The sequence below is a fragment of the Labrus bergylta genome, chromosome 4 (assembly GCF_963930695.1).
Source record: "Labrus bergylta chromosome 4, fLabBer1.1, whole genome shotgun sequence".
In the NCBI taxonomy this organism is placed as follows: domain Eukaryota; kingdom Metazoa; phylum Chordata; class Actinopteri; order Labriformes; family Labridae; genus Labrus; species Labrus bergylta.
Window position 1 is genome coordinate 9,166,514 of NC_089198.1, and position 26,362 is coordinate 9,192,875.

Genomic DNA, 26,362 nt, shown 5'->3' on the forward strand with positions numbered 1-26,362 from the left:
AGTTTAAGTTTTACTCGCCCGTTTCCATCGTTAAATAGACAAAACTTAAAATAAATAAAGATAAGTGAGTTGTTGAAAATGGGGATTATGTTTGTATTTAAGTTAGGACTCAAATCAATAAACAATGTGGTGTAAAAGTATGACTTCAATGTCAAATACAAATCGGCTAAACGGCTGAAGGGCTTCTGATGCATTCATGTGGTGTCTGACACATCGGAAAAACGAGTTTCCGAGTTGTAAAATGCACATGAACGCCTGCTGAAGTCGGAACAACAACTCGAAAACTCGGAAAAGAATTCGGTGCCCGACTTCCAGACTTGACGTCAGAATCGTAATCAAATGGGGGGTAAAATATGTTGTATTAATGTTAACATAGACTACTTTTTATTAATTCACGTATTGCACATCAACTTTTTGCTGAAATATAACTTTTAACAGTTACATTTTAACGATCTTCATCATAGCATCAACACATCCCGACTTCAGGAACTGAAATCACGTGAACACACCACACTGAAGTCGGAAGAAACGACTCCCCCCCCCCAACTCGGAAAGTTTGAACCACCCGAGCAAGCACCTGAACGCAGCATTTCGTCTTCGACATTATCAGCCAATCACGTTTCATTCCATCCCCCCGTGGAGCTTGACGTAGCGAGCACAAAGCCTCTCCACAGGTGATTGGTGGCTGCCACCGTCCAATCAGAGGCCGCGTTTTACAGCAAAGTTGTTAACCCCCAACAGTAGCACTTTGGTGTCCACCTCTCTAGTTTCAGCTGCCTGCTTTTTACATCGACAGGAAAACACAAGACTTTTTTTTTTTTTTTCATCGACCGAAAAACGATCTTTGACGAGGTGGATATAAGTCCGGACAGCGGCTCTCTCCCTGCCAGGACAGCGGCTCATCGTGTGTGTTTTATCCGGGGAAAGAAGCAGTTATAAGGCTGTGGCTAACGTTGATGTTAGTTGTGTCTCTTGCTAGCTGCGTCGTGTTGTCTGTCGGGGTTTTTTTTTAATAACTTGTTCACCATCTGTGTTTAAAAAAAAAAAAAAAAAAAAAAAAACCCTGGATGTTTTTTGAATGATCAACCTGGTGAGTATTTTTATTAATAATATTATTAACTTGAATCGACGGTCGTTTAAAAAAAAAAAAAAAAAAAAGGGCCCACCGTGAACAGTGTTTTCTGGCATCAGATGATTTCATACACGCAATCAAATTCCTGGCTGGTCAGCTGGATGCAATTCAGCACTAAAAAAGACACACAAGTTCCCTCCTCACTTTGTCAGCTCCCTGAAGCAAAGAGCCAGAGACATCGAGCGTTTCAACCAAATCAGGATTCTTTTAATTCTGTATCAGAAATGTCTAGTTTGATGATAGTTACATTAAAGGTAAAAAAAAACAAAAAAAAAACACCATGTCGGAAATCTTGATTCTGCCAACAGGAGAGGAAGGAAGCAACCTCAGCAGAGTTCACCTCAGACTGTTTTGCAATGATCTCATATGAGGGGTTTTGCATCATCCTGATTGAAAACATGAATGTAACATTGTTGGATCATGAAGGCTTTATGAAAAAAAAAAAAGGGTGTGTGGCTAAACAGTGCCAAGCAGTGTCTGTGGTGTGTCAGGGAACTGCTTGGCCCTGGCCTGCATGAGTCTGGATCCTTCATATCCCCTCATATCATCTTATCCTACCTTGAGTCAGAAGTGGATGATTCAGCCTTTTAAAGATGATTTTTATTCAAGACCTGCACCCAGCTATGGATAGAGCAGCCTCATGGTGACTTGCAGTGGCTGTAGTTCTCTCACTACTTCATAATTTCTCTTTTAAAAAAAAAAAAAAAAAAAAGCCTCCTGACTTTAAGGTTTTACTACACCAGGTGTGTTGTTTAAATCACAGAAGTGTTATGAATGTGGTCTCCGGTGCTCTCCTGGGATTGTGTAAAACTCTGTTGGACATTTTGGGACAAACCCCACCCCTCATGGGACTTTTTGTAGGCCAGCACAAACTATGTGAGGTATGAGTGTGCTGTTTGTTAGGTTGACAAGGCCTCTTAGTGCGTTTACGTGCTATACTAAGATTGCCCAAGCATTTATTCACCAGGCTGAAAAACTACTGAAGTTGGAAGACTAAAGTATGAAACCCCGGCTCTTCACAATTTTGCATAATCATAGTACACGGAGGTTCTGACTGCACACTTGAATGTCTGCCTTTCTTCTACCTGATGGCAGCTATTCATCCACGATACTGCTTAATATCTGTGTAATTAAGTTGAGAGGATATTTTTCACAAGTAGACATCACTACAGAAGTCACTATGAAGTGCTGTCATCTATTCTGAATTCAGCAGTCGTTTAGTATCATCACTTAACACACAACAACATGCACATGTGACATGACTTTATTGGCATGAACAATAAAATGTTCATCTAAACATTATAAACACTGATAGGAGGATAAAGACATTTTAAGGAAACAAAATATGAACTTGAGTGTCCTTGAATGCAGATTGTTTATCTTGTGGAAAATACATATTTTTCCTGTTTACCTCCCTACCACTAGAGGGCGCACTAGAGAACTCAGATTTTAAATATCTACTAGATTTGCACATTTTAAACCATATTCTAAGACCAACTCGTGAAGGTTCCTCTTTTTTTCTGTGCCGCATCGAAGACAGACGTTTTAAAGATGGGTTAATGAGCGTCAATGCTAACAGGATGAGTAGTACTGCTAATGGTTAACCACTAAGTTCAGTAGCTTCTAGTTACTGCTTACGTCAAATTTAAAACTCTGCCGCTCGCTTACAAAACGGCTCCTCTTTACCGAAACTCTTATCATCCAGGTCTACACTCCCTCCCTCCCTCTACGCTTTGCCAATGAAAGGTATCCAACTGTCAAAACAGGGCGCTAAGTCTCTAGCTAGACTCTCCTCTGTCGCCCCCCGCTGGTGGAATGAATTTCCAACCCCCATTCAATCTGTAGAGGCCAATTGCACCTTTAAGAAAAAGCTAAAGACCCAGCTCTTTATGAACACCTACGACCTTAATGATAGTGATGATGATGATAACAGTGATGGTAGTCAGGATATTGTTGATGCTGACTAAAGACCTTGTGCTAGGTAAAAGACCTTACTCATTGTTATATTATCTACAAAGAAGACCAAACATGAATCCATTATGAGCACTAAAAACCAACATTTAGTAAAGTTACAGTGGAGAGGAAAAACTTCTTTAAGAGGCAGAAACCTCGAACAAAACCAGACTGATGAACAGACATCTGCTGAACAGTGTTGGGTTTGCAAAGTGGGATAGAGAGGGATGCAGAAAATAATTAAACATTATATTAATGAAAAAACATGCTTTGCCTCTTTGCACTGCCTGCCAGCACCTCTGTGTCTGATTGGACTTAAAGCTTATCGTTTAGATAAGATCCTTGCTGGTGTTGTACTTAATCCTTGATTTCGCGTCCGCTAAATGAATCTTAGAATTGTGAGCATGTTAACATTATTATGCACAAGCTGCACGAAAGACACTTAATGTAAATTTAATTCAGTTTGCTGGTGTTTGTTGATCGACTGAATAATGGAAAAATTTGATTAGTTTGAGTTCTAGATGAAAAATTCAGGGTCATCACAGCTGTAACAGTTCATCCTAGAAGAATACAAACAATTGGCAACCCATTAGATTGATTTGTGTCAAGATGTTGACCAATAGGGTAAAATGTGAAACTCGTAGCCATGAGGTCATAATTTGAAGATGGTCAGGGACTAATTTGACACTTCAGTAGCAACTGTTTTAACAAGATACAATCTGTTATTTCAAAGGTCAATGAATCAAAAAGTACCAAAGCTAGAAAAGAAAAAATACTTCAAATTTAACCACAAGCTGCCACAAGAGAAAGACGGACAGCAATGTCTTAATTGAAAAAAATACGTTGGCAGCATTTTGGTCCTGAAATTTAGCCAAAGTATTTGTGCAATTGAGACGGTGTGCATGAATTCACTCGCAACTTCTGGAAATTAAGGACATGAAATCACCCAATATTGGGTCCCTAAGGCTTGGACTTCTGTGTCCTTGTTATCGTTATATGATTTATACTTGATTTTACTAATTAAAGTTTAAATATAGTATGGGACCTTTGCTGCATCGTCGTTCTCTCAAAGTGTCTCGTCTGCCTGTTTTGTATTCAAATGTTCACTGAAGTTGAAAACTAATTTAATTGAGATCTTAACTATACACAACCCCCACCCCCCAAAAAGAAAAATCTAAGACAGGATCAAATTCAATTATGGGGACACTCTCTGAAGGTAGCAACAAGCTGAAGAACCCAGTAGCGTTCACCGTGGCGATGCCGTTTAGCACGGCCAGGTGTGACTGCTGGAGGCCAACCAACAGCAACGCTGACAATTATGAACAGGTGCTGGACTAATGTTTTACCTTTGCTCCACCCAGCAACCCTCAAATGAACAAATGGAGAATCTGACATGCGAGCCCTTTGGTTTCATTTTGCCCGTTTGTTTTGTTTCTTTGGAAAGCTTTTTGAGTTTTGCCTAAATGTTCTTTTTGTTCTTGTCAATTGACTCTCAGGTTGTCATGATGCCCTCACTGGATTTAACAATGGGAAGAAAACCTCGGATCCCGTGGGTTGACCCCGGATAAAAGCCCAATGTCACCAACAAGTAAGTTTAAATGTTCAAGATGATTCTGACCTTGAATAACTTCTCAATTGGCCCTCTAGACTGCGAAAGGGGCTAAACTAATCATGACCTATTGCTTCTGAAAGCATCTGAATCATTTGTAGCACTCTGCTGTGTTTTCAGTACAAATCCCCTGTGGACACTTTGTCTTTGTACTACTTTCAAACATACGGCAGTCCTGAAAGTCACTTCCTTTACCTGCCGCACCAGAAGAGGGAGACATTGTTCAGGTGGTGAACGTGCTGCCATGATGGGCCTCACCTGGAATAAACACAGGGTTTAAAGTCTGAGTGCTGATAGATACGGTTCAGTGGGTCAGAGAACGTCCGGTTAGCAGGAACATCTGCTTCTTATGTATCTGAGGCGTTGGCCTACAGTGAATACTCTTCTCTTATCTGCTCTGATTGAGCAATAGAAGAAAACCAGCTCCCATAAACTCAACATGGTGTTGGTATGAAGAGTGATAGTGTGGAGGTTTTTTCTGCTCACTCTTTGGGACTCAGTATTGTTATTTTTTATAGTTTATATTTTAGAGTCGTCTCTTCTTGAGACCACTATGATTGGCTGTCCTTTTTTATTTTTTATTATTTCATCATGTTGGTCCCGTTGAGATTAAGAACCTCTTTTCCAAGAGAAACCTGACTATAACAGGAAGCAGCAAAAATGACAACGTTACAGACAGAGACACAAAGGGAGGCAAAGTTCAAGTTACAAAAACAACACATTTTTCATTAAATTATGAATAATAACATCACTTAGATGGATCCTTACAAAGAAAGTAGCTCAAAGTCTGTAGTTATCATGGAAATAAATGCACAAAGTAGTTCACAAGAAAAATAGAAAACGGTTAAAACATTTAAAAAAGTTCCACAATAAGAGGATGGAAAGTAAAAACACATTTGCAAGAGTTGTTATAAAGATTGAAGTTTTCATTTTGAACAAAACAATAAATTAACAATAGCTGTAGATAAAAATATGTATAAAACAAATACGAATTAAAGAAAGAACCAAAGTCCTCCATTTGCCAGAAAAGGAGGAGGAAAAAGTTCACGCTTAAAATGTAATCCTTTTTTTTTTTTTTTTTTAGATAACAAGGCAAAAATAGTACGCTCTAAAATTAGATGGGGAAATTACCTTCTTTACAGGATAAGATAATATATATATGTGTGACAACAACTTTAATGTGCAGCATAACGTAAGGGGGATAATACAGGAGGTAAATAACCAAAATGTGTAAAGAACAACAATTAAAAAAGAAGAAAATCTGAACCCCATTACAAATCAAAGTACAAAAACAGTCATTTGATAATAGTCTAATTTGCTTAAATCTATTTTTCTTCTTTTGGCTTTACAATATAATTCATCACTTGTATTATATTGTGTGGAAGATAAAATATGCTCAACTAAATAAATGCTTACAGGTATTTAAACATGCAGGTTAATTTACTGCACAATTTTGCGGAATAATACTTTTTACTTAATTTTTTTTTTTTTATAAAAACTATACATTAATTCATTTATTTTTGGTCTGATGAAACAATATCAAAGTTTGTATTCTCATTTCAATGTTTTTATTTATCACTTTATATATTTAATAAATGTCTAACCCTTGCTCTAATTAATTTTTTCGCGGTATATGTTTCCGCCATGTCTAACGTTTATGTCAATAATTAATGTGCATGTGTGGAGAGAGGAGTTTCAGTTTGCAAAAAAACAAACCAAATGCCCCCTTCCCCCCACCCCAACCCCAACCCCAACCCCACGCAACGCGCAAGCGCTCGGGATGGCGTGGGAATGGTCGGTCCTTGCGCTGGGGGTTGGACCGCTGCGAGCGAAACAGAGCAAAAGAGTTTTAAATGTCCGCCATGTTGTCCATGGCGCACTGAACCAACGGTAGGGAGCGGAGCGTCGGAGAAAAACAGTCCGAGCGAGAGCGACCGAGATCCGGGCCTTTCCCCCCGGCTCCGTTGGCGACGCCCTTAAAATTCAAGCCAGCCATTCGAACTTTCAGAATAGAGACAACCGCACAGAAAACATCCATGAAAGCGCCACTCGGTACCGGTGTGATTATTAGGAGATCCGGTAGATTTATATTGAATCTCGACTTGTGAAAAAATGAGTAAATTGTCGTTTCGGGCGCGGGCGCTGGACGCTTCCAAGCCGCTACCCGTCTTCCGTTGTGAGGATTTACCCGATCTACACGAATATGCATCCATTAACCGGGCCGTGCCGCAGATGCCTACGGGGATGGAGAAAGAAGAGGAATCGGTATGATTTAACCGTGTACCAAAAAAAAAAAGTGAAATAATGTGTTTTATTTTTGAATCATCACAGCGTCCCTCTTTTTTTTTTTTCTCTGCGCAAGCTTTCACAAAATGGCCGCCGATTTTTTTTTTTTCTTCCCCCCCCCTGAGGAGAAACACGACGGATTTGAGTTGCAAACGGCTTCTTTTGCCGGACACGGCGGGGTGTTCGGGCAACGCGGGGCCACGGGGTGTCCGCGGGTGATAAAATTGTCCGGTTTGGACGGTTTATTTTTGCGTGAGGTGCTTTTCGGAGTACAAAGGAGTCATGTGACTTGAGCAATTCCGACATTTTGTCTCTGGTCTGTCAGGATTGGGAGGAGGGGGGGGACCCGGGCCTTGTGTGTGTGTGTGTGTTTTTTTGGCGTAATTGCAAAGAACCAGGGGAAGGGGGAGCTAGTGGTATCAGATTATATGTGGCATCTGTGCTAGCTGCAGACAGAAATGTCAACACTGCTGCCATGCATTGAGGAAAAAACACTTTTTTTGTCAATAAGAAACTCACTTAGTTTGTTGTTGTTTGTCTTTGCTCATTGCATTTTGTGTCTGTTTTCATTTTGTTGTTGCATTTGCTTTTAATTCACCTTCAGCTACCTGCTAGCACTCTTGTCATGTCATGTAATTGTCTGACTATGATGCAGCCTTTTCGGGGTTCATTTGTGTGCAGAATGCAGGTTGTTATTCGTCTCTGTTGGTGTGTAAAATCCAGCTGCTGTCATTTTGTTATTGGGACTAAATTACAGTTTTTTTTACAGTTCATGCTGAGGGTTAGCTGTGTTGCTTGTGTAGCTGTGTTATTAAATGTTGTAGCTTAGCCTGAAGTGATTTCTCTTGGTGTTGAAGGTGTTGTTTCAGGACAGTTTAATGAACGTGTTTGATGTCTATGGGTTCATATATCTCATCCACAAACCCAGATTCTGTAGTGTTTGTAAGTCATGAAAGCTCTGCACGCCTTAAACTGAGACACACTTTCTCTTTCACATTTCCTTGGCTATAAAAATAGTTATATTTCCATCTGACAGTAAAGGATGCATTAGCCAGAGAGACAGACAGGTAAACAAAGTCCCCCTCCTGCTCTTGCTGCATCCCACTTAGGAGGTTGTTGTTTTAATCTGTAGGATGTTTATGAGCTAAACTATCCCTGTGGGAGTTTTATGAATCTGTGCTTCCTCTCTGTGCACGTCATTCATTTGAAAACGGATTTGAAAATTCGTGGGAACCCACAGCATGATCGTGGAAATATTAAGGGAAGTAAACGGGGGGATGTCACTGCTGTGGATCTGTTATTATGGACTGTAAGCGATGTAGCAGCCAGTCTGCCTCCCGGGCTCCTCTGAATGCTCGGTGTCAGGGGTTCAGTGTGTCAGATGGCACAGCGGGCTGGCAGACCAGCGGCACGTGGCGCTCAGGAGGAGATCAGGGCAGCAGGGAGGAAGTGGTGGAGGAGGATTGGGGGGGGGGGGTTGCTGTCACATCAAAGTCTGTGCTCTGCTCAGCTGGAGTGCTTGGGTTATATAAGAATCATATTATCATAAGAGGTAGGCCAAGGTCTGCTGCATGCCAGCCGCTCAGTGTTTGGAGTGTCTGTGTTTGAAGTTGTACCCTGCGTGCTGGGTGGAAACATGCACTTTGAGTCATTTTTGGTGGGTTAACATACTGCAACCCACGCTCGCTTTCTATATCCCTCCATGTAGGTATGATGTTGTTTTTTTGTACTGCAGGTTTTATTTAAGTTTTTAGTGTTCTCGGGCCTGCACTTTGAAAAGCATCGTTTATTTTCAGCGGGAATAGTTGTTGCATTTCTGGAGACACACTTGAACCACTAAGCTCGCCACTGCCTCAGTCCCATCGACCCACTCAATGTTCAGTGGTTTCCAGAGTGAGTGTGTGGTGTCCCGGTACTCAGCCAATCGAGGGCTTTTAACGGCGAGCTGTTGACCTTACACCACACAACAACTTGTAGGTTTAAGCCTTTCTGTGAGCTACATTTAGCGCTCCTCATTTGTACTGTTGTTGCTATTTTACTTGCCTTGCTGAAAGCATTTCCAGGCAAGCGTATGGTTTTGTAATTAACGGGCGGTGTGTGTGTGTGTGTGTGTGTGTGTGTAGCGTGGCTTCATTCACCAAAAGAGCAGAAAGCTCCCGAGCACGTGCAGCTTGTTTGTTTTGGGCCAGACACTTTGTCTTGTGTTTACGTTTGGTTGAAAGTGAGGTCAGTGTCTGCGGCCCTGGTGGGAACCCACATGCATCTGTTGTGCTTGCTTCTTTGCCAGACACACTTCTTGTACTCTCTTTGACACACACACACACACATTCTGGCATGCTCCCAGTGTGTAGCTGTGTGACCTTGCTGGGTGGGAATGTGGAGCATTTCACCTGTCCAAAGTCTCTGCAGCTTACATGCTGTGAAATTGAAAGTTGCCTTTGTCAGCTGTTCCCCCTTCTGCTTTTTTCTTTCGCTGTTGACAGTTCTGTGTTGACGTCTATGTGGGCAGCGTGGGAAATTAACAACAGCCTCCGGGCAGGTTCTTGAGCCAACGCCACAGCGTGTTTGCCAGCTAGGCAAGCTGGTGCTGGAGCAACACCTGAGACAGGCCGGCCAATTGAACTGTTCACCACCAAGCGAAAACAGTATTGGTTATGAGACGTACAATACCAGTCAGAGTGGAACACTTGATTGCTGAAGTTGTAGCCCAAAGTTTGTTTGAATTTGAAATACAGTTTCTCCATGTGAGCTTTGATGTGATGGTGCAACGGCATTCAGAGAGCTTCTACTTCTAATGAAAAACTATTAACACTTTGTGCTACAGACAGTGCTGAGCCTATAAGAATTGATCATTCTTTGTTAAATTAATGTTATTAGATAATTTAATATCAATCCAAATATGATTTTCTGTGTTCTGTTCTGCAAATAAATTGGCAGTCATATCACCTACAGTTATACAGCAAGTCGTGGCAATACATTTAATGTAATAGCATTCTGTATATAGAGCAATATCATTATTATAAAGGATCGCTATAGTCCTCTACAGGAAACCGTATCCAATAAGAGAGGAGAATTGAGATCTCTCATTGAAAAAAATAAATGTTTGCATGTGAACCACGACTAAAGAACAGAATGTGGATAATAGAAATTACATTTTTCTTAAGGCGTATTTGTTAATGCAATAGTGATCACATGCTCCAGTTAGAAAACTTAATCTCCTCTCGAACGTTACTCAAATAAGTTTTCTACTTCATGGTCCGTTACTTTCCAAAGTGCCGGGCAGACTTTGAATCCGCCACAGACAAAAGTGCAGTCTGGTGGTTGCCGGTACTTTCCCACCCGACGTTCACATGGTGTAAAAAAAACCCAAAAAAACCCCTCCCCTCCCACGCAGCGTTTCAAAGCGGCTCTTGCACTGCAGCGATGCATCCCTCGACAGCCCTCCCCGACCATCCCCCTGCGGCTGTCCATCATGTTAAGTGGCATTTACAGTGTCTGGGACAGTAGCCGTCAGAGGCGAGACTGGTGGAGGTAGAGGAGGCTCTGGCTGCCTCAGCACACTTGACAGTGATCGATGTGGTCATTTTAGAAAGGCTATTTCTGGACCGTGGATGTGTGAGACAGCAAGAGCGAGGCGTTGTGTGTCATGGCACCGGCTAATGCTCTGTATTCAGGCCGTTCACCTCAATCTAAGTCTATTTATTCTCAGGCAAACAGCCACGGCCCGGGAAAGTAAACAAACGCATCGCTTGATTAGGTCTGGCAGCCGTTGTGTTTTTCGCTCAGGGTCGTTTTGATTTTATGAGTTTTCCCTTCATTGTGGAGAGGCCGGAGGAAGTTGGTGCGGGGGTTTCTGCGATCGCTTGGGGGATGACTCGGTGGGAATAAGATAAGAATATGAAGGTTACACAAGCGTACATGCACAGAGGAGGTCACAGGAAATCCTGTAAATAGGTCGAGTTTGTAATAGTTTGGTTTGTGTGCTCGGGAACAAAACAAAAATGCTCGTCCACAACAGCTTCAGCATCTGACAGAGCAGCTAAAACATCAGAACAGATCGCCAGACGTTTTTACCCAATAAATGTAAAATTCAATAATTTGCCTAGAGTGTAACAGATTGTGTCGGAGATAGTTAGCCCCAAAAAGTCCAAATGGTGTTGATGAACACATGGCTCTGGGACACAATAAAAATAATTTAATTTCTTACACATTGTTTTCACATATGGACTCCTGGAAATATCTAGATGATTTCAGGAGGACTGCTTCTGAAATCCTCATGACCAGGTTGTTTCACATATGCGCCTCACAGCGGGAGACTATTCCTGTAGGACGGGGGCCTTTTATATCAATGCAACGTGTAGTTGAACAGAACAATAACATCAACAATAGTGCAGAGAAGAACATTCTGGATCACAGAAAAAGTAATGCAGCTGTTTAATTAGTGCACGGAGGTCGTAGCGGCTGCATGCATTCTTTCTATGGGTGTGCACTTTTTAAAGGGAATAAACGTCACCAGCCCGTCTGCTAATCATGAATTCTCAAGATAATATCTTTTGACTTTCAGCTGGAAAAATGCTAGGGGGCTGGCAGGATCACACGCACAGCTCCTCCAGGAGTTTTCTGCAAGTGTGATGAAAACCCTGATAGACTGAGAAGTTACAGAGGACTGTAAATATGATGGCTTACTGGTTACTCACTTAAACGTTTTTGAAATGGTAACGATTGGTGAACAACAAATAATCCTGTCAGTATAGAAATAGTCATCAAATATTGTCTGCGTCTGTCTGGAAGCATTGTGGTAGCTGTTTGTTTGAGATTTCTGCTCGTCTCAAGTCTTGATTTGAACAAATAAACCAATGCTCCACAGCCTCTAAGCCTTACTGCTCTGGTCATAAAAAGCATTCAATTTATAATAACTGTTCTCTAACGTATTGAAGCACTGCAGTTGTTGCGGAACATTTCTGTCCAAACTAAACAGTAAAAAGAAACACTGAACAAACTCAAATGTTGAGTATTGAACATGTTTTTGAATACTGACTGGCACAACGAGTGTCTGTAGCTCAAATCACTTTCAACTATTTGCTTGTCATGATGGTTTGTTCATGTTGAGTCCTGTCTTTCTTCTTCTCATCTGGATGCTGCCTATTGTATGAAATAATGCATGGCTATGGATTATATGGAGCAGCAGAGCTTGCGCTGAATGAATACTGATTCCTTCTATGTCTGTATCTCATTCTCAATCATGTAGCATTGAAAACCCAGCCTGCTCGAGCTGTTAAAAAAGGTGCAAATTGATGTTTTCTGCAGCAATCAGCTGCAACTGCAGAGCTGTGCACTCACCTGACGTAACCCTGTGGAAACAGTTTGTCCTCAGTATGTTTCTTATGGCAATCATTTGGTGCTAGTGAAAGCCTATTATTTAAAAATCCAGCAGACATTGAACACTAAGCTGAGATGACATATAATACTGTCTAATATGGATGTTACAGATACAGTGAGGCTGCTGAGTCGAATCAGAGGAGCGACCAGGCCACCTAATGTTAATAATGAGTATGCTTGGGCTCACCTCAGGATACATGGTCACTTGATGCCTGGTGCTGGATTATGATTTAGGTTAAATAAAGGTATAAAAGTAGAGGTTATTCCTGTGCAACGAAGCCTTTAATGAAGTATGGGGAATATAGCTACCACTCATCAACATATTTCATCCAACACCTGTATGGATAAACCCCTTTAAGACAGATTGGTTTGGATAATAATAAGCATTGCTTTGCAGTGATTGGCATGTGCATGGGGTTGCAGGCTACATTAATAGAGTCGTCTATTATGTTTGATTTCTGTTTGTGTTAAATTTGCACGATGTTTGGCATCTATAGATGTAACACCTTCTTCATCATAAGCCGTTTTGAATGGCCTGATTGCCTCTGTGGGTGTTTCAAAAGATTTTTTTCTTAGCAGTTGAACAGACTGTACTATACCACGATAAATATATGACATGCATCACACATACTGTGAATGATTTTCCCAATTCTCCCAGGCCCTGTTTGTGATTTTATCATGTTGTTGCTGTCCATGATCAAAGCTTCACAAATCAATCCTTGGATCTGTTTGAATCAAACACAGCACTCGTTACAGGAGTAACATGAAAAACTGATCAGTTGAACACCTAGGCTGAGGAAAGATGTTTGATAAGAAATGTTGTACAGAGAAGAAAACCATTAGATAGCTTATGCTATATCTCATATAGATGGTTACATTCCCTTTGAATTAAAAGCAGTGACTTAAGCCACATCAACAGAATTTTTTCTTCAAGTGTCAAACTGCTCTAACAGGTCCTTACAAACAGACTTGGGGTAAAGGTTCTGACCCTTGTTTTGTTGAGGATGAAGTGATATTGTGTACAGATTGAAATGGCATCTTCTGAAAGCAGCTACACTTGTTTTGGTCTCATTACGATGTACCTTTCTTTAATGGGAAGAAAACATCAGCCTTGATTTGTAGCTGCTCACAGAAACATGAATTAGTCATTACAGGCTCGGATGGCCTTGATGTCTATGTTAGCTGCTGTTGTGCAGTTCAGTTATGAATATGATGATGCTACTTCTACCTACATGGGCAAGAAGCTATTTGATTGATAGCATGTTTAGTGTCGTCATCACAATGCTGTTCTGATTGAGAGAACTGGTATCTCTTTGTTTACCACAGAACATGCTGCTCAGTGTACTTTGTTGGCCATGTGATGTGTGTTTTCAGATGTTATAGATCTGATTATAATAACCAGATCATCATTTTGATGGAGATGTTTGTCGTTTAAATTAATGTGAGCTTCGTTCAGACACTTCTATGAAGTCATCAATGTATTGGATATCCTCCTCAAAGTTTGATCAGTGATTATGCCATGGCTTGTCTTTAAATGTCTGTTTTGGCGGTAGAGATTGTCTGCCGTCGGTCTCACAGTGTCACACTCCTTCAATGCAGTCACACACACACTTTGTGTTTTGACTCACTCACTCACTGCCTTCCTCTTGGCACAGATATTCCCCCCCTGCCCCCTGCTCTACTCCTGTGTCTCTGTCAGCCGCAGGGAAAACAATGAACACACACCACCTCCTCAGAGAGCCGCTGTACAATGCCGGCAGCACGCGGCCTTGTTGACAGACCGCCTGCCAGTGGCGCCGCGCCCGGCTCAGTGGCCAAAGGCTTTACTACGATGCCTGGCTGGGACTGTTAAGCCCAGAGGCCCACCAGCAAACCAGTTAGTGAGCCGTCCAGCCTGTCTGCCTACCCTCCTTCAGGCACATTAGCCCTCAGCAGGCTTGGCAGCAGCCCGCTCTCGTCACAATGGTGGCAATTTCGATAAGGCCAACTGACAGAGCGATTAAGAAAAACACTGTCAAGTTTTCCTTCAGCAGTTTAACTCTGGTCCAACTGGGAACAGCTTCTAACAATATAAATTATATTTTTTTATCTTGTATAAAATCTAAACAGTCACATTTTCAAAGCCTGTCTGGCTGTGTAGCCTCAGCTGAAATGTTTTTGATCCAGTTTGTTCCTGTGCAGCGGGTTCTCATAAATTGTCGTATTGTCTGGATGCCAGATGTTGCCCAGTGTGTAACGTGATAAACGGAGGTTTCCTCCCACAGTACAGTTTGCAGGTGTTAATTTAACTTGTACCTACATGAGTCATTTTGTTTTTTACCCCCCAGCAAACACAGCTTACCAGGCTTGCTATTATTTGTCAGACAATCACTATGTATTTGTTGTTTGGATTTGTCACGATAGCTTCATAAATGCATATTTGAAGTATCGCCCGTTTGAAAAGATTGTTGAATTGGAGTCTGCTGAAGCCTTTAGTGAAGATTTAACTTGATTTTAAAAATGAAATAAAACAAACCCAGTGGACACCCAGTCATTGACGCAAGTCTGACACAGCCAATGCTTCCAAGATTTAAAGTCCAATACTGACTTTTTGGAGCCTTTTTATTGTTTTGTAGTTCACAAAAATAAAATAACCAAGAATAATGAGTCATAAATGTAGAAGTCATGGCAGAGCTGCTGTATTGGATAACATTTAGATTGAACTGTTGTACCTAATCAAGAGGTTTATTCCACTATCTGTCAATGGATTTCTGCATGGCTGATTAATGCCTGCTCTTTTTTACTTGTTCAGTTTTTTTTTGTTGATGATGCGATTCTTCTGCTTTCTCACAAAGCAGAATTTCTACTGCCACATCCTCCTCTTTATAACAAGTAGGGTTGTCAAGATACCAGCATTTCTAACTTTAATATGATTCTAGTGAAAATACATCAATATCTGTGTCAATACCAGTGCTTACCCAAATCTGCAGGCAAACTCCTGCACAGTCTTATTTGCACAATTACTTTAGCGATCTATTTGTACACTAAAGACAATGTTCTTTCTCTCTTTTGTTCACGGCAGCTTTTTGGTAAACATATTAACTGAAAATCTCACCCTTTTTTTATATATCTTTGGTCCTCTTTGATACCACTGACCATTAAAATAACAGTGCTAGTGTCAATTTTAAAACCCATGTAAACCAAAAAACTCTTCGACACCCTTATTTACAGCTAAGCTATAAAGTTCATACTTGTTATAAACTAATTTTTGGCTTCCAATAAGCTCCAGATTTATGTATTGAATTAGATTCTCAGCTGTATGACACACCAGCTATTCTTAAATCAGGTGTTTTAGTTTTGTAATTCATTCTGTTAAAGTGGTCATCAAAGTACAGTTCCAGTGGTCCAGGTGACTCACCTCCATCTCTCTCCACAGGAACACCATCTCCAGCGGGCCATCTCGGCGCAGCAGGTGTACGGCGAGAAGCGGGACAACATGGTCATCCCGGTCCCCGAGGCAGAGAGCAACATCACCTACTACGAGTCCCTCTACCCTGGGGAATTCAAGATGCCAAAGCAGCTAATTCACATACAGCGTAAGTGGGCCTCATATGTTTGATGCAGACGGCAGAGAAAACGAGCTGGATGAAGCAGATTGGGGACCTCAGTTGTTCCATTAAGCTGTAATAGCTTTTTCACAAATTATTTCGAATGCATTAAATGACACTCCCGGGCTGCTGATCAAAATTGTAAGTGGCAATTAGTGGAAATGTTTACATTTCTTTGTGGACATATTGCTCATCTATTTGCAAACATCATTTTAGATTTGTACTATTTGAATAGATTCACTTTTAGACTTTAAAGTGGTGTGCAGTGTGAGTTTACAACCAGACTGTCAAAACAGAAATGACATCTTACAATATTGCACTCTGCTAGGTTACTGGTTAGACTGTTTGCAACTCCTCTGTCAGCTGACATTAATCTTATTAAACCCAAGTTTCTCACTTTGCCAAAATCAATGGTTGAGCCGGATACATTAAAACATCTCCAGCCAGCTAGCTGCTTCTTTTGAGGTTTGCTAATGTCTTCAGCTCAGGATGATCAGCCTCCTAAGTCGGAACAAGAATTACTAGTCGGTCAAACAAATAATAATCTTTATAAATGTAGGCCGACAATGATGGTTAAATGTTGAATCTAAGCAGTTACCCAGTCACTCTCTACCAGGCAGGGCTGTAGTTTGGGTTAGTGGGCTGCTCTTCCTGCTCTACTGCCTGGATGTAAACCAGCACAGTGGATGTATTGCAACTTGTAGGAGCAATTTATTCTGATCTAGAAAATGGAGATAAAGTTGCATGTAGGCTGTGTCAGGTTAAATTGGACTATTAGCACTTGACCAGAGGAATGCATAACCACATTCAGCCCAGGCATGTGGACAGTAACCTGCAAGGGCTGGGGGTGCTGCTAACATCCAGCACACCAGACAAACCCATTTGAAATTGTTCACCTGCAGTGAATGTGATGCTATGCTGCCTGAAACTATAACGCTGTTAATGAAGAAATGTTCTACTTTCTTACCTTTTTTAGACTAGTCGACTGGTCTGAATTTAAATGTCTGTTTAGTCGGCTTTGGTTTTAACTTTGCAATATTTCCAAATGAGACATGGGTGGATGCTAGGTTAGCAGCTCAGTTTAAAGCTCTCGACATGACTACTGTTTGAAATGTTATAATTACACAGTCTGTCTAAGAAAGGGATAATTGTACTTTAGATTATGAAATTTTACGTTCGAATGAGACAGAATCGTCCCCTAAAAACAAGCTGTATGTCTGCTGTTAGCTTTTGTAGCTCAGCCTGCGGCTCCCCCAATGGCCAGTTTCAAAATAGAAAGATGCTTTATTGAGTGTTTCTCTTCATTAGAGATGGTGTGTTTGTGTTGTAGTGGAGGAGATTAGGGTGCTGGTTTAACCTTGAGAATGGTTGACACTGAAGGGTGATTTTGAGCCTTAAAATTGAACAGCCTGCTAAGCTGTCCCTCCTACATTTATTCATGTACAAAGACGCAACCACAATAAAAGATTTGATTCTTTAAAATATTAGTTAACTGGGGCTCTTCTTAACCCATGAATAGAGGTGGGTTCCTGAATGGATAAACTTCAGTTGGCTGCATGAAGGCTCATAAAATGCTTCGACTAATTAAAACTCATAACCCACCCATAGCTAGTATGGGGGGGGGGGGTCTGTTGTGTCTTATAGCTTTTCATCCATTTAATAACATCAGACACAGTTTTATGAGCTTTTACTGGCTTGTCATATGTTTGTCAAAGTGAATGAGTTTGTGAGATTGCCTCGTTCAGTAATGATATAAAAGGAAAATGAGTTCGCTAGATTGCTCGCTTCAGCGACCACGTCTGTCACAACTGGTCACCATGATTGTTTCTCAAAGGGAAGCAATCTGCTGAACTCTAAACATAGACGCCGTTATCATTTGGAAGCTGAGATGACAAACACTTGGTCCTGTCAGAGTGCTGGAGTCTGTCACAGCATGATATTGGTCATTTCCAGGTCTGAAGAGGTTTGTGTTTGGATTGAAAACGTCTGATTGTCAGTGGACACTTTCTGAAGCAGTTTATTTATTGAACTTCAGCAAGGTGGCTGAAGATAGGAAAGGAAGAAAATAGATATGTATGATTCTGAAGAGTTCTTAGAATGTATGTGTGGTCTTGCCCTGGTGGAGCATGCAGCTTGAGTCTCATCAATATAATCCTGTCTGTTTGTCATTCTCACTTTTCTTGAACTCAGCTCAATGTGAAAGCAGATTTACTTTATTTCTGTTTTTTAATTAAGATTCAATTAGAGTCTGCTGTGAGTCTGGAGGCTGTTGTTGGGAATCAGAAAAGGAATGTATAGATACTTTGACAGTGCTGTTTCAGCAGACTCTGCAGCTTGAGACGGCTACATGAGCTGAGTTAGCAGTTTTAATATTTCACTCTTTTTGGATTTAAAAATGAGCTTACGTTAGACTAAAAGGAAAGGGCAGAGAGTCACATTTTATGCTTAATTTAAAATTCTAATGATGTATCTTCGACCTGCAGAAATATTGCACGTTTATTATTTAGCTTTTAAATGCAGGCTCCATGGACTTGTCAGGTTAGCGTGTGATTTCAAACTCCACACAATAAAAACAGTTATTTTCCTCTACATGTTAGTTCTCTCTGCTCGTTAAGCTTTCTGATGTTCGAAAGTCTAAATGTGGTGTAATTATGCCCGATAATCATGAAGTGTGTCCCTGACCTGTGGACCAAACAGATGCTGTTTGAGCCGCACTATTAAAGCACTTATTATTATTCCACTCTACTGTGGGCCATTAACCTTTCAAATGATCCTCGGCAGACAGGAACTGCATAAAGCTTATGTGGATTAAGAGGATCAAACTTTCCTCGGTTTTGTCATGAGATTTTCTGAGTTGACCACTGTTTGTTTTTCATAATAATAAAAAAAAAAACACCCATCACGGTGCTCTGAGCAGAAACATCTTTCCTTCTGCATCTGAGGCTGTTTTTCCTATGTTATAGTTTTGCATCTGCAGACACTGGAACCTGTCTCTATTTTTACTGTTCCTAAAGTGGACGAGTGCAAATGGAGCATCAGTGTTTACAGTTAAGGCCGCACAAAGTCATCTTGAAATGCATGAACTCGATGTAGAATAGCGCAGCACTTTACCAAGACTTCTGAGTCTGTTTGTTTGTTTTTTGGCTGGTCATTACAAAGTGTCCTTAGTTGATCTCAATAGACATCAGTCTACATGAGTTCATTTTTAAATGGAGATTAATGTTGGTTTTAACTTTCTTTTGACTTGGTAAAGACTTTCAGTCCGTTACTTAGCTAAAATGAATGACTGCTCAGCTAGCAGCCTCTGAACCTCTGAGATTTTGATGTCACCTGACCCATTTAATTCCTTGGTCCATTTTATTGTGAAAGGAGATCTATGGGACCTGAATAAAACATTATTACTACCTTTTTTCAGATCGCAATTCGGCATCAACATCATGCAATCATGTTGATCCACAATGGTGTGATATTGGTGTCCCAGTCTGTGAATTACCTGGGCCTTACTGCGTTGCAGAAACACGTCATGTAGTTAAACAGCAGAAGTGCAACCATTACACTTCCTCAGACCAGGCGTGCACATCACGATGGTGTCCCTTGCTGGCTGTGCCCATCGCGTTTCACCTCTGTTACGACTTCCGATGGCAGTAAAGAGTGGGGGATCTCTTCGTCCCCCCCCCATTACTCCTCAGTCAAATTCATATTGAATACGAGAAGTCACGGGTGTAAATATTGCACCTTGAATGTTCAGTGACTAAAGAGGTGCTCCATGATGGAGCGTGCACTTCACAGAGGCTGAGTCCTTGCAGTCAGTGCCCTGGGTGTCTGGTGCATGTCTTCCTGACTCTATATCTTTGTTCTCTATGTTTGAGAGCCCTAATTCTTAGAATCAAATGTCATCAAAATAACCTTTTCAAAATGAACACCTGTAAGACAGTCCCTGGGTCTCATTTAGAGACTTGGTTTGTAGAGTTGGGACAGCCTCCCATGTTGTCTCTCCTGCTTTGCTCTAGTGTGGGGGGGGGGGGGGGGGCTTCATTTGTTGGCCTTCATTTTCATTATAACTGTGATGCAGTGCTTAAAGATTTTATTTATTTATTATTGTAACACTGAATCATTAAATAATGAATCTTATACATTGCCTGCTGTGTAGGCAGAGACCTTGACTCTGTGTGGGCGCAGTGTCACTGAATAGAAAATGTATACATCTTTTGTAAAATGTTTGAGACTCCAGGAAACACAAACTGACTGAAAACGCTGATTTACAGTCTGAGTTCTTTTAAATACACTCAAGTCTCTAGTGCAACAGTCACGTCTAAGTAATCATCTATAAAGGTTTGACAGCATCTGTTTGAAACAATACTTTGTCTTTCAGTGACTCAATGTATGAAGGTGAGGTGCTGCAGTTTCAACAATAACTAAAAGTTAGGGTTTGAAAACAAACCTCCGACTTTCTACAAAGAGATTGTCGAGCGATGACGCTTAGTGAACTCTGCTGGAAGCTGCCTCGTTACTGTGAAGTAACGCTGCATGTGGTGCGTTTACTCATTACCGGACCAATTAGCTGAGTTTTGACTTTGAGCGGTCATTGTGCTGTGGAGCTGGAGGAGAGAGAGGTCATGGTTACCTGATTGCTTTGAAGTTCCCTCCAGCACAAAATGTGAAAGTCTCCATTCAGTTACAGGGAAACATATTTTCTAACGGATTCATTTAGACAAAATAAAGATTTCTTTCCGTCTACCAGAATCACTCATTATGGATAAACTGAAAAGAGTTGGAAACATGAGCAGCTGTTGTACTGAAGACGTATCTAAGAGCATGAACACTAATTTTAAAAGAGAAATATGTGACAATAATTTAGTTTCTATTAAAGCAACTCTCAGCCAGTCAGAAGAACAAACATGGAATAAGAAAAGCTGATTCTTATACCAGTCATCAACAACCTGTCGGGTTTTTTTTTCTGTTCATTACAAATCTGTGATGTTGTATCCACTCATTGACTCCTTTCTCAGTCACTAATGTCTGTTTCCTCTCCTGCAGCTTTCAGCTTGGACACGGAGCAGCCAGACTACGACCTGGACTTGGACGACGAAGCGTTTGTCATCAAGCTGAAAAAGAAGATGGAGATCAGCTTCCTGCAGTTTGAGGAGATGATTGACCGTCTGGAGAAAGGCAGTGGACAACAGGTGTCTACTTCTTCTTCTACTGTTTTAAAGACTGACCCATGAAACACCTTACATACCAACGATCTTTAAGAACCTAAATACTCATTCAATACACTTCACAGGAAGATTGCATTGCTTCAATGTCCTCATTATCAAATCATTCAACTATTGTGGTGAAGCATCTTAGTCATCAGTATGTAACTCCCCCTTCTTTGTCCTGTAGGCCGTAAGCCTTCCGGAGGCCAAACTGCTGCTGAAGGAGGACGACGAGCTCATCAAGGAGGTCTTTGACTACTGGAGCCGCAAGAGGAAAAACAGCAAATCCAACGCCCTGATCCACAATGTGAAGCAGGAGAAACGGGACGGCTCCAGCACCGGTGACCCGTATGTGGCCTTCCGACGGCGGACGGAGAAGATGCAAACCAGGAAGGTCAGTAGTTCTTTTATACTAAGTCTTTTTGTCCTCTGTATGGAGTAGAACCAGTTTCATCCCTGTTAGTTGAAGGCAAACCAACCAACTTCATTCATTGACTAACAGTTTGTGTATTATAAGGGGCGATCAGTAGAAATATGGCTAAAATCAGGGAGAAAGATAAATGGTGCATTCTCAATCTTCCCATTTCAAATTCCACAGTTTAAATTCATTGTGTCATCAAAACCTGAAACCTACAGGTGCCAAAACCACATTCAATGAACAGCATCTTTATACCAATGCTGCCTGTGTCAGTCGAACAAATCAAGGCACAAAGTTTGAGATTCAACAAGCTTAAGTTGTTATTTGTTTTTCTGCTCAGCTCCTTCATGACATGATTGAAGGTGAAATGGTTAATGAGACTGTTGTTCATTTAGAGCGACGCTGAAGTTGACGAGATGATTGTATGATTAAAAACCAAATGACGTCAGTGACTGTGTGAACATAACTTAACAGACTTCACTTAAAGCACAAAAAGCTGCGCTATAAAACTGGATTATTTTTACGTTGACTTTAATGGTACTTCTCCGCAGAGTATTAAGTCAAGTTTTCTCTAAACTCTGTAAAGGAGGTTAATGCCACCAAGTGGTCATCTGAAGAATTAAGTGTGAGCTGAGTGACCTCCTGTTCATTAACAGATAAAAGATGTTTCAAGACAAGAGTTTTTCTGCAGTGTTGAACTAAAGCAGTCAGTGAGGTTTTGCTCGCTCCCATTATATCTATTACAGTTTATGTTATTCAGTGTTTGTATTAATTTTTTTTTTTTTTTTTGATGCAGAACCGCAAGAACGACGAAGCGTCCTACGAGAAGATGCTGAAGCTACGAAGGGATCTGAGCCGAGCCGTCACAATCCTGGAGATGATCAAGAGGAGGGAGAAGAGCAAGAGAGAGCTGCTGCACCTCACACTCGAGGTGTTTGAGAAGAGGTGAGCCAGTCTTTGAAAAAACGATACTCAACAAAACGCTCTCGGGTCGTGCTCACCACTAACCAACCTTTTCTGTTCCAGAAATGTCATGTCAGACTACGGCGGTGAGGTGATGGCCGAGGTGTTGGCTGAGCGAGCGCTGGTGAGGCCACAAATCATTCCTTTGGTCCCTCTTACCAACCAGTACAGACACCAGGACCACATGGACCTCAAGGACTACAAGTCCAAGGTGAGGCTCATCATGAGGAACAACCACTGCACACACGGCAGAGAGTGAACTTGATTATAACCTTTAATTAAACCTTGCCAGTTATTTTAAGAGAGCTCTCTGCATTATCAGTCTAATCACTTACCTCTTGTCCACACCTGCAGCCCGAGAAGGCAGAAGTTCCCCGGCAGAAGAGGAAATACGAGAAGAAGCAGAAGGCGTTGCCTCTGTCGTCGGGTGGCCCCCACCATCAAGGTCCCGTCGTCTTCAACGCCAAGGACCTCAACCAGTATGACTTCCCCAGTTCAGACGACGAGCCCTTCTCCCAGGTACACACCCAACATTTACACACATGTTTGTTCAGCACAACAGCTTGTCTGGCGATGTTCATGATGATTCTGCTGAGGTGTTCAAGTGAAATATTTATTGCAGAACACCACTTATTCTGAATATTACATTCTTAATCATTACAGGAATCATTATTCTGCTCATAAAGCTGAAAAAGCAATCATGTTGTAATAAGAAATAGGCTAACAAAGATCTCTGCATGAACACAGCGAGTTGGTCTCTTGAGTTTTAAGCTTACATAGATGAGTTTGTAGAATTCAGGAGAAGCTGATTCAAAGGTTGTGTTTATATAACAACCGCCACTTTGTATAAACCTAGAACCTCATTTGTACTCATGCAATTTCGAGTGTGCCACAGGTACAGAGGTTTTAGTCCTTGAAGAGGGAGACCCGGGTTCAAATTTGACCTTTGGCTCCTTTCATGCATGTCATTCCCCATTCTTTCTCTCCTTGATTTCTGACTCTATCCACTGTACTCTGATGATAATAATAAAGGCATAAAAAGCCCTAAAAGAAATCTTGGAATGGATGCAGAGCTAATGAGAAAGCCATTCTTAAAATTAAATGTAATTTCATTGTTTCAAACATTGCAACACTAGAAAACATTTGGGTTTTGTCAAGTTTATATATAAAATTTTGCACAGACTTTTGCTCCTCCTCCTTTGAAGGACTTTATAAAGCTGAAGTCTGTCAGTGGGATCGGCACCAGGGCCGCAGCCCGAGGAGACTGTGAGGTCCCATACAGACGCACTACATTCAGACAAACTGTTCTGTCAGTCAAAGGAACTAAATAGTGTAATATTCTCCCACTCACAATAAGAGACTCACAAACATATGCAACCTTCAAAACACACCTCAAACAAGTCTGTGACCACCTTTAACCTCTATTATTGTCTTGTGTCACTTGTGCCTTTGTATTTGTATTTTATTTGTAATTTGTCTTTCTCTTACCTGCCAAAGGACAACAGATGGAAACTAGCACTTCTGCTATAATCTGTCATTTTTACAGCTGTTCATTAATATGCACTGTCTCTAACAAATAATAACATTTAAAAAATAAAAAGTTTCAGCTAAACAAATGACATAAACTTTGTGTTCTGTTGTGGGAGCACTGCAGCCCACTTGGTTTTATCATTCATTTTGAGGCGTGGAGCTCTACCTCTTTCCCTGCGCTCTGCCCTGTGTCCTCATAAATCCACCCAGAGTAGCAGAGCCTCATGAGACGAGTGGTCAGACACATATTTAAGCCGTGTCGTCTGGCTTCAGTGTTATAAATTCTGCTCTTCCACTGACCCTTAAACTGACCTCTTGTGTCTACAGCTGCACTCAGGCTCATCAGAAGCAGAGGAGGAGAACGACCCAGACGGGGCCTTTGCCTTTCGCAGGAAGGCAGGCTGCCAGTACTATGCTGTAAGTACTGCAGGTTTGCTTTTAAAGGCTCCTTGATGGCACAATCGTCCACATCGAGTTAGTGGACTGTAACGTGCTCCAAAATGTTTGTTATCATTTTCATTGTGTGTATAAGTTTATTTATAAAATCAAAGCCTTAGGTTCACACACACAACAGTTGTCTGGAAGTGATTTTATCGATTAGCTTCAGCACACGTATAATAGCCCTACAGTAACATTGCAGAGTATAACCTTGAATGCGTGATCTGTGTTCAGTCTCATCAGGACCGTGTGGGGAGTTGGCCGTGGTGTGCACCCTGGGACGACGGTTTGGCCGAGGCTCGCTTTCGCTACAGTCTCACCACACTCACCGTGCCGAGGCGCTGTCTCGGCATGGCTCGACGACGCTTGGGACGAGGCGGCAGGTCAGTACACTTTGTTTCAGGACTAGTTGGGCAGCGGTTAAAAGTTATGAGATGAAGCATGATAAGTAAAACAGACACCTTTCTTCAGTTTATCAGATATCGTAATGTATCTTTTTATGATCGTCTTGTAAGATATTAATTATCACTGTATCGCAGAATCATCAGTATTGTGAGAGCTTGAGTTTCCCTCAAGTTAGGTCTTCAGTCCATTAGAGCTCACCTTCTCTTTCTCCCTCTCCTCCTCTGGCAGGGTGTTGCTGGACCGGGCGCACACGGACTATGACAACATTTTCCACGGACTGGATCAAGAAATGCTTGACCTGCCTCATCCGCCCTCTCCTCTTCCTCCTCCTCCTCCTGCTACTACTTCTCGCTCGCCAGCCACCAACAAGTTTGCCAGTACCTCAGAAACAAATACCTCAGACAGAAGCTCCACCCCTCTTTCCTCGCCCTCCTCCACGGACCTCAGTCAGATACTGTTGAATATAAGGTCGTGCCGGTGGAGGCACTTTAGACCACGGACACTACCACTACACGAGCTGGACAATGCCCACCCTCTATTCAGGAAGTTGAGTCGAGGCTTGAAGCGCTCACTCTCAGCCTCCACAGCTGGGGGACAGCCCTACGGCTCCCAGCGCCCGGCCAGGGTCGTCCCTGCACCCACACCCACTGCTGGTGAGTGGAGACTGTCAGTCAGTATGTTTACAAGATGTTAAGAAATGCATGTCAACATGTGAGTCCATCTGGAAAAAATATGAAGTTGAATTCCTCACTCCTAGATAATACTGCTGTTGGGGCTCGATTTACTGTTGCATGTATTTGCCTCATTTGGTCCCTAACTGGCCTTGACCAGGAAGTATAACAGCGACATGTGTAGAAGAGTGTCATGGGGGAAAAACACAAAGACGAGGGTGTCAACATGACGAGTGAAAGAGTGAGAACCACACATAAGGAGATGTAGTTCATGTTGTGTCAGCTGAAGGATTTAGACATGTTGACTGATTGTCGATTGTTTGCTAAGTGATGTACCGTAATCTGTCGACCAGAAGAAGGTTCAATATTAACTTGTTGAAGGAGGCATATCGCCGCGTACCCTAGCGAAGTCAGATTCATTTCTCCTCCGTCATTGTTGTCAAAGCTGCCATCAGATCCCGCCCCTTTATTGATTTTGATTGGTCCGTAAGTAAGAATGCTGGGGCCTTCACTCTCAAGACGGTAAGAGCTAAAAACATTGGTTAAAATAGTCACTGCCAATGCTTAAAAAAAGTGTTAATGGACACAAGCACTAAACTCTCTCTGAGTATTTTCAGCTTTATGTGATCAGTATTCATAGAGAGGTTGTTTTATTGTGCAATGTCCTCATAAAAGCAGTTTGGACTGAGGATATTTGGAATATTTATTTGTTTTTGAAAGAAGCCCAATCATGAGGACTTGCATGTGAACGCCACAGGCTTTAGAAGGATCTGGTTAAAACCGGATTCATACT

At 41.6% G+C, this 26,362-nt stretch overlaps 1 protein-coding gene across 1 annotated transcript in view; it reads left to right on the plus strand.

The window, feature by feature from the left end:
- Window positions 1-6,504: 6,504 nt before the first annotated feature.
- The window catches only part of LOC109989883 (enhancer of polycomb homolog 1), a 28,380-nt gene continuing 8,522 nt past the window's right edge, over window positions 6,505-26,362 (plus strand). Inside the window, 10 exon segments of the mRNA XM_020641797.3 lie at window positions 6,505-6,959; window positions 15,775-15,934; window positions 20,984-21,129; window positions 21,332-21,538; window positions 22,359-22,507; window positions 22,589-22,736; window positions 22,880-23,044; window positions 24,383-24,472; window positions 24,728-24,876; window positions 25,127-25,551. Of these exon segments, the coding sequence (XP_020497453.2) occupies window positions 6,807-6,959; window positions 15,775-15,934; window positions 20,984-21,129; window positions 21,332-21,538; window positions 22,359-22,507; window positions 22,589-22,736; window positions 22,880-23,044; window positions 24,383-24,472; window positions 24,728-24,876; window positions 25,127-25,551 (1,792 nt within the window). The 5' untranslated portion in view covers window positions 6,505-6,806.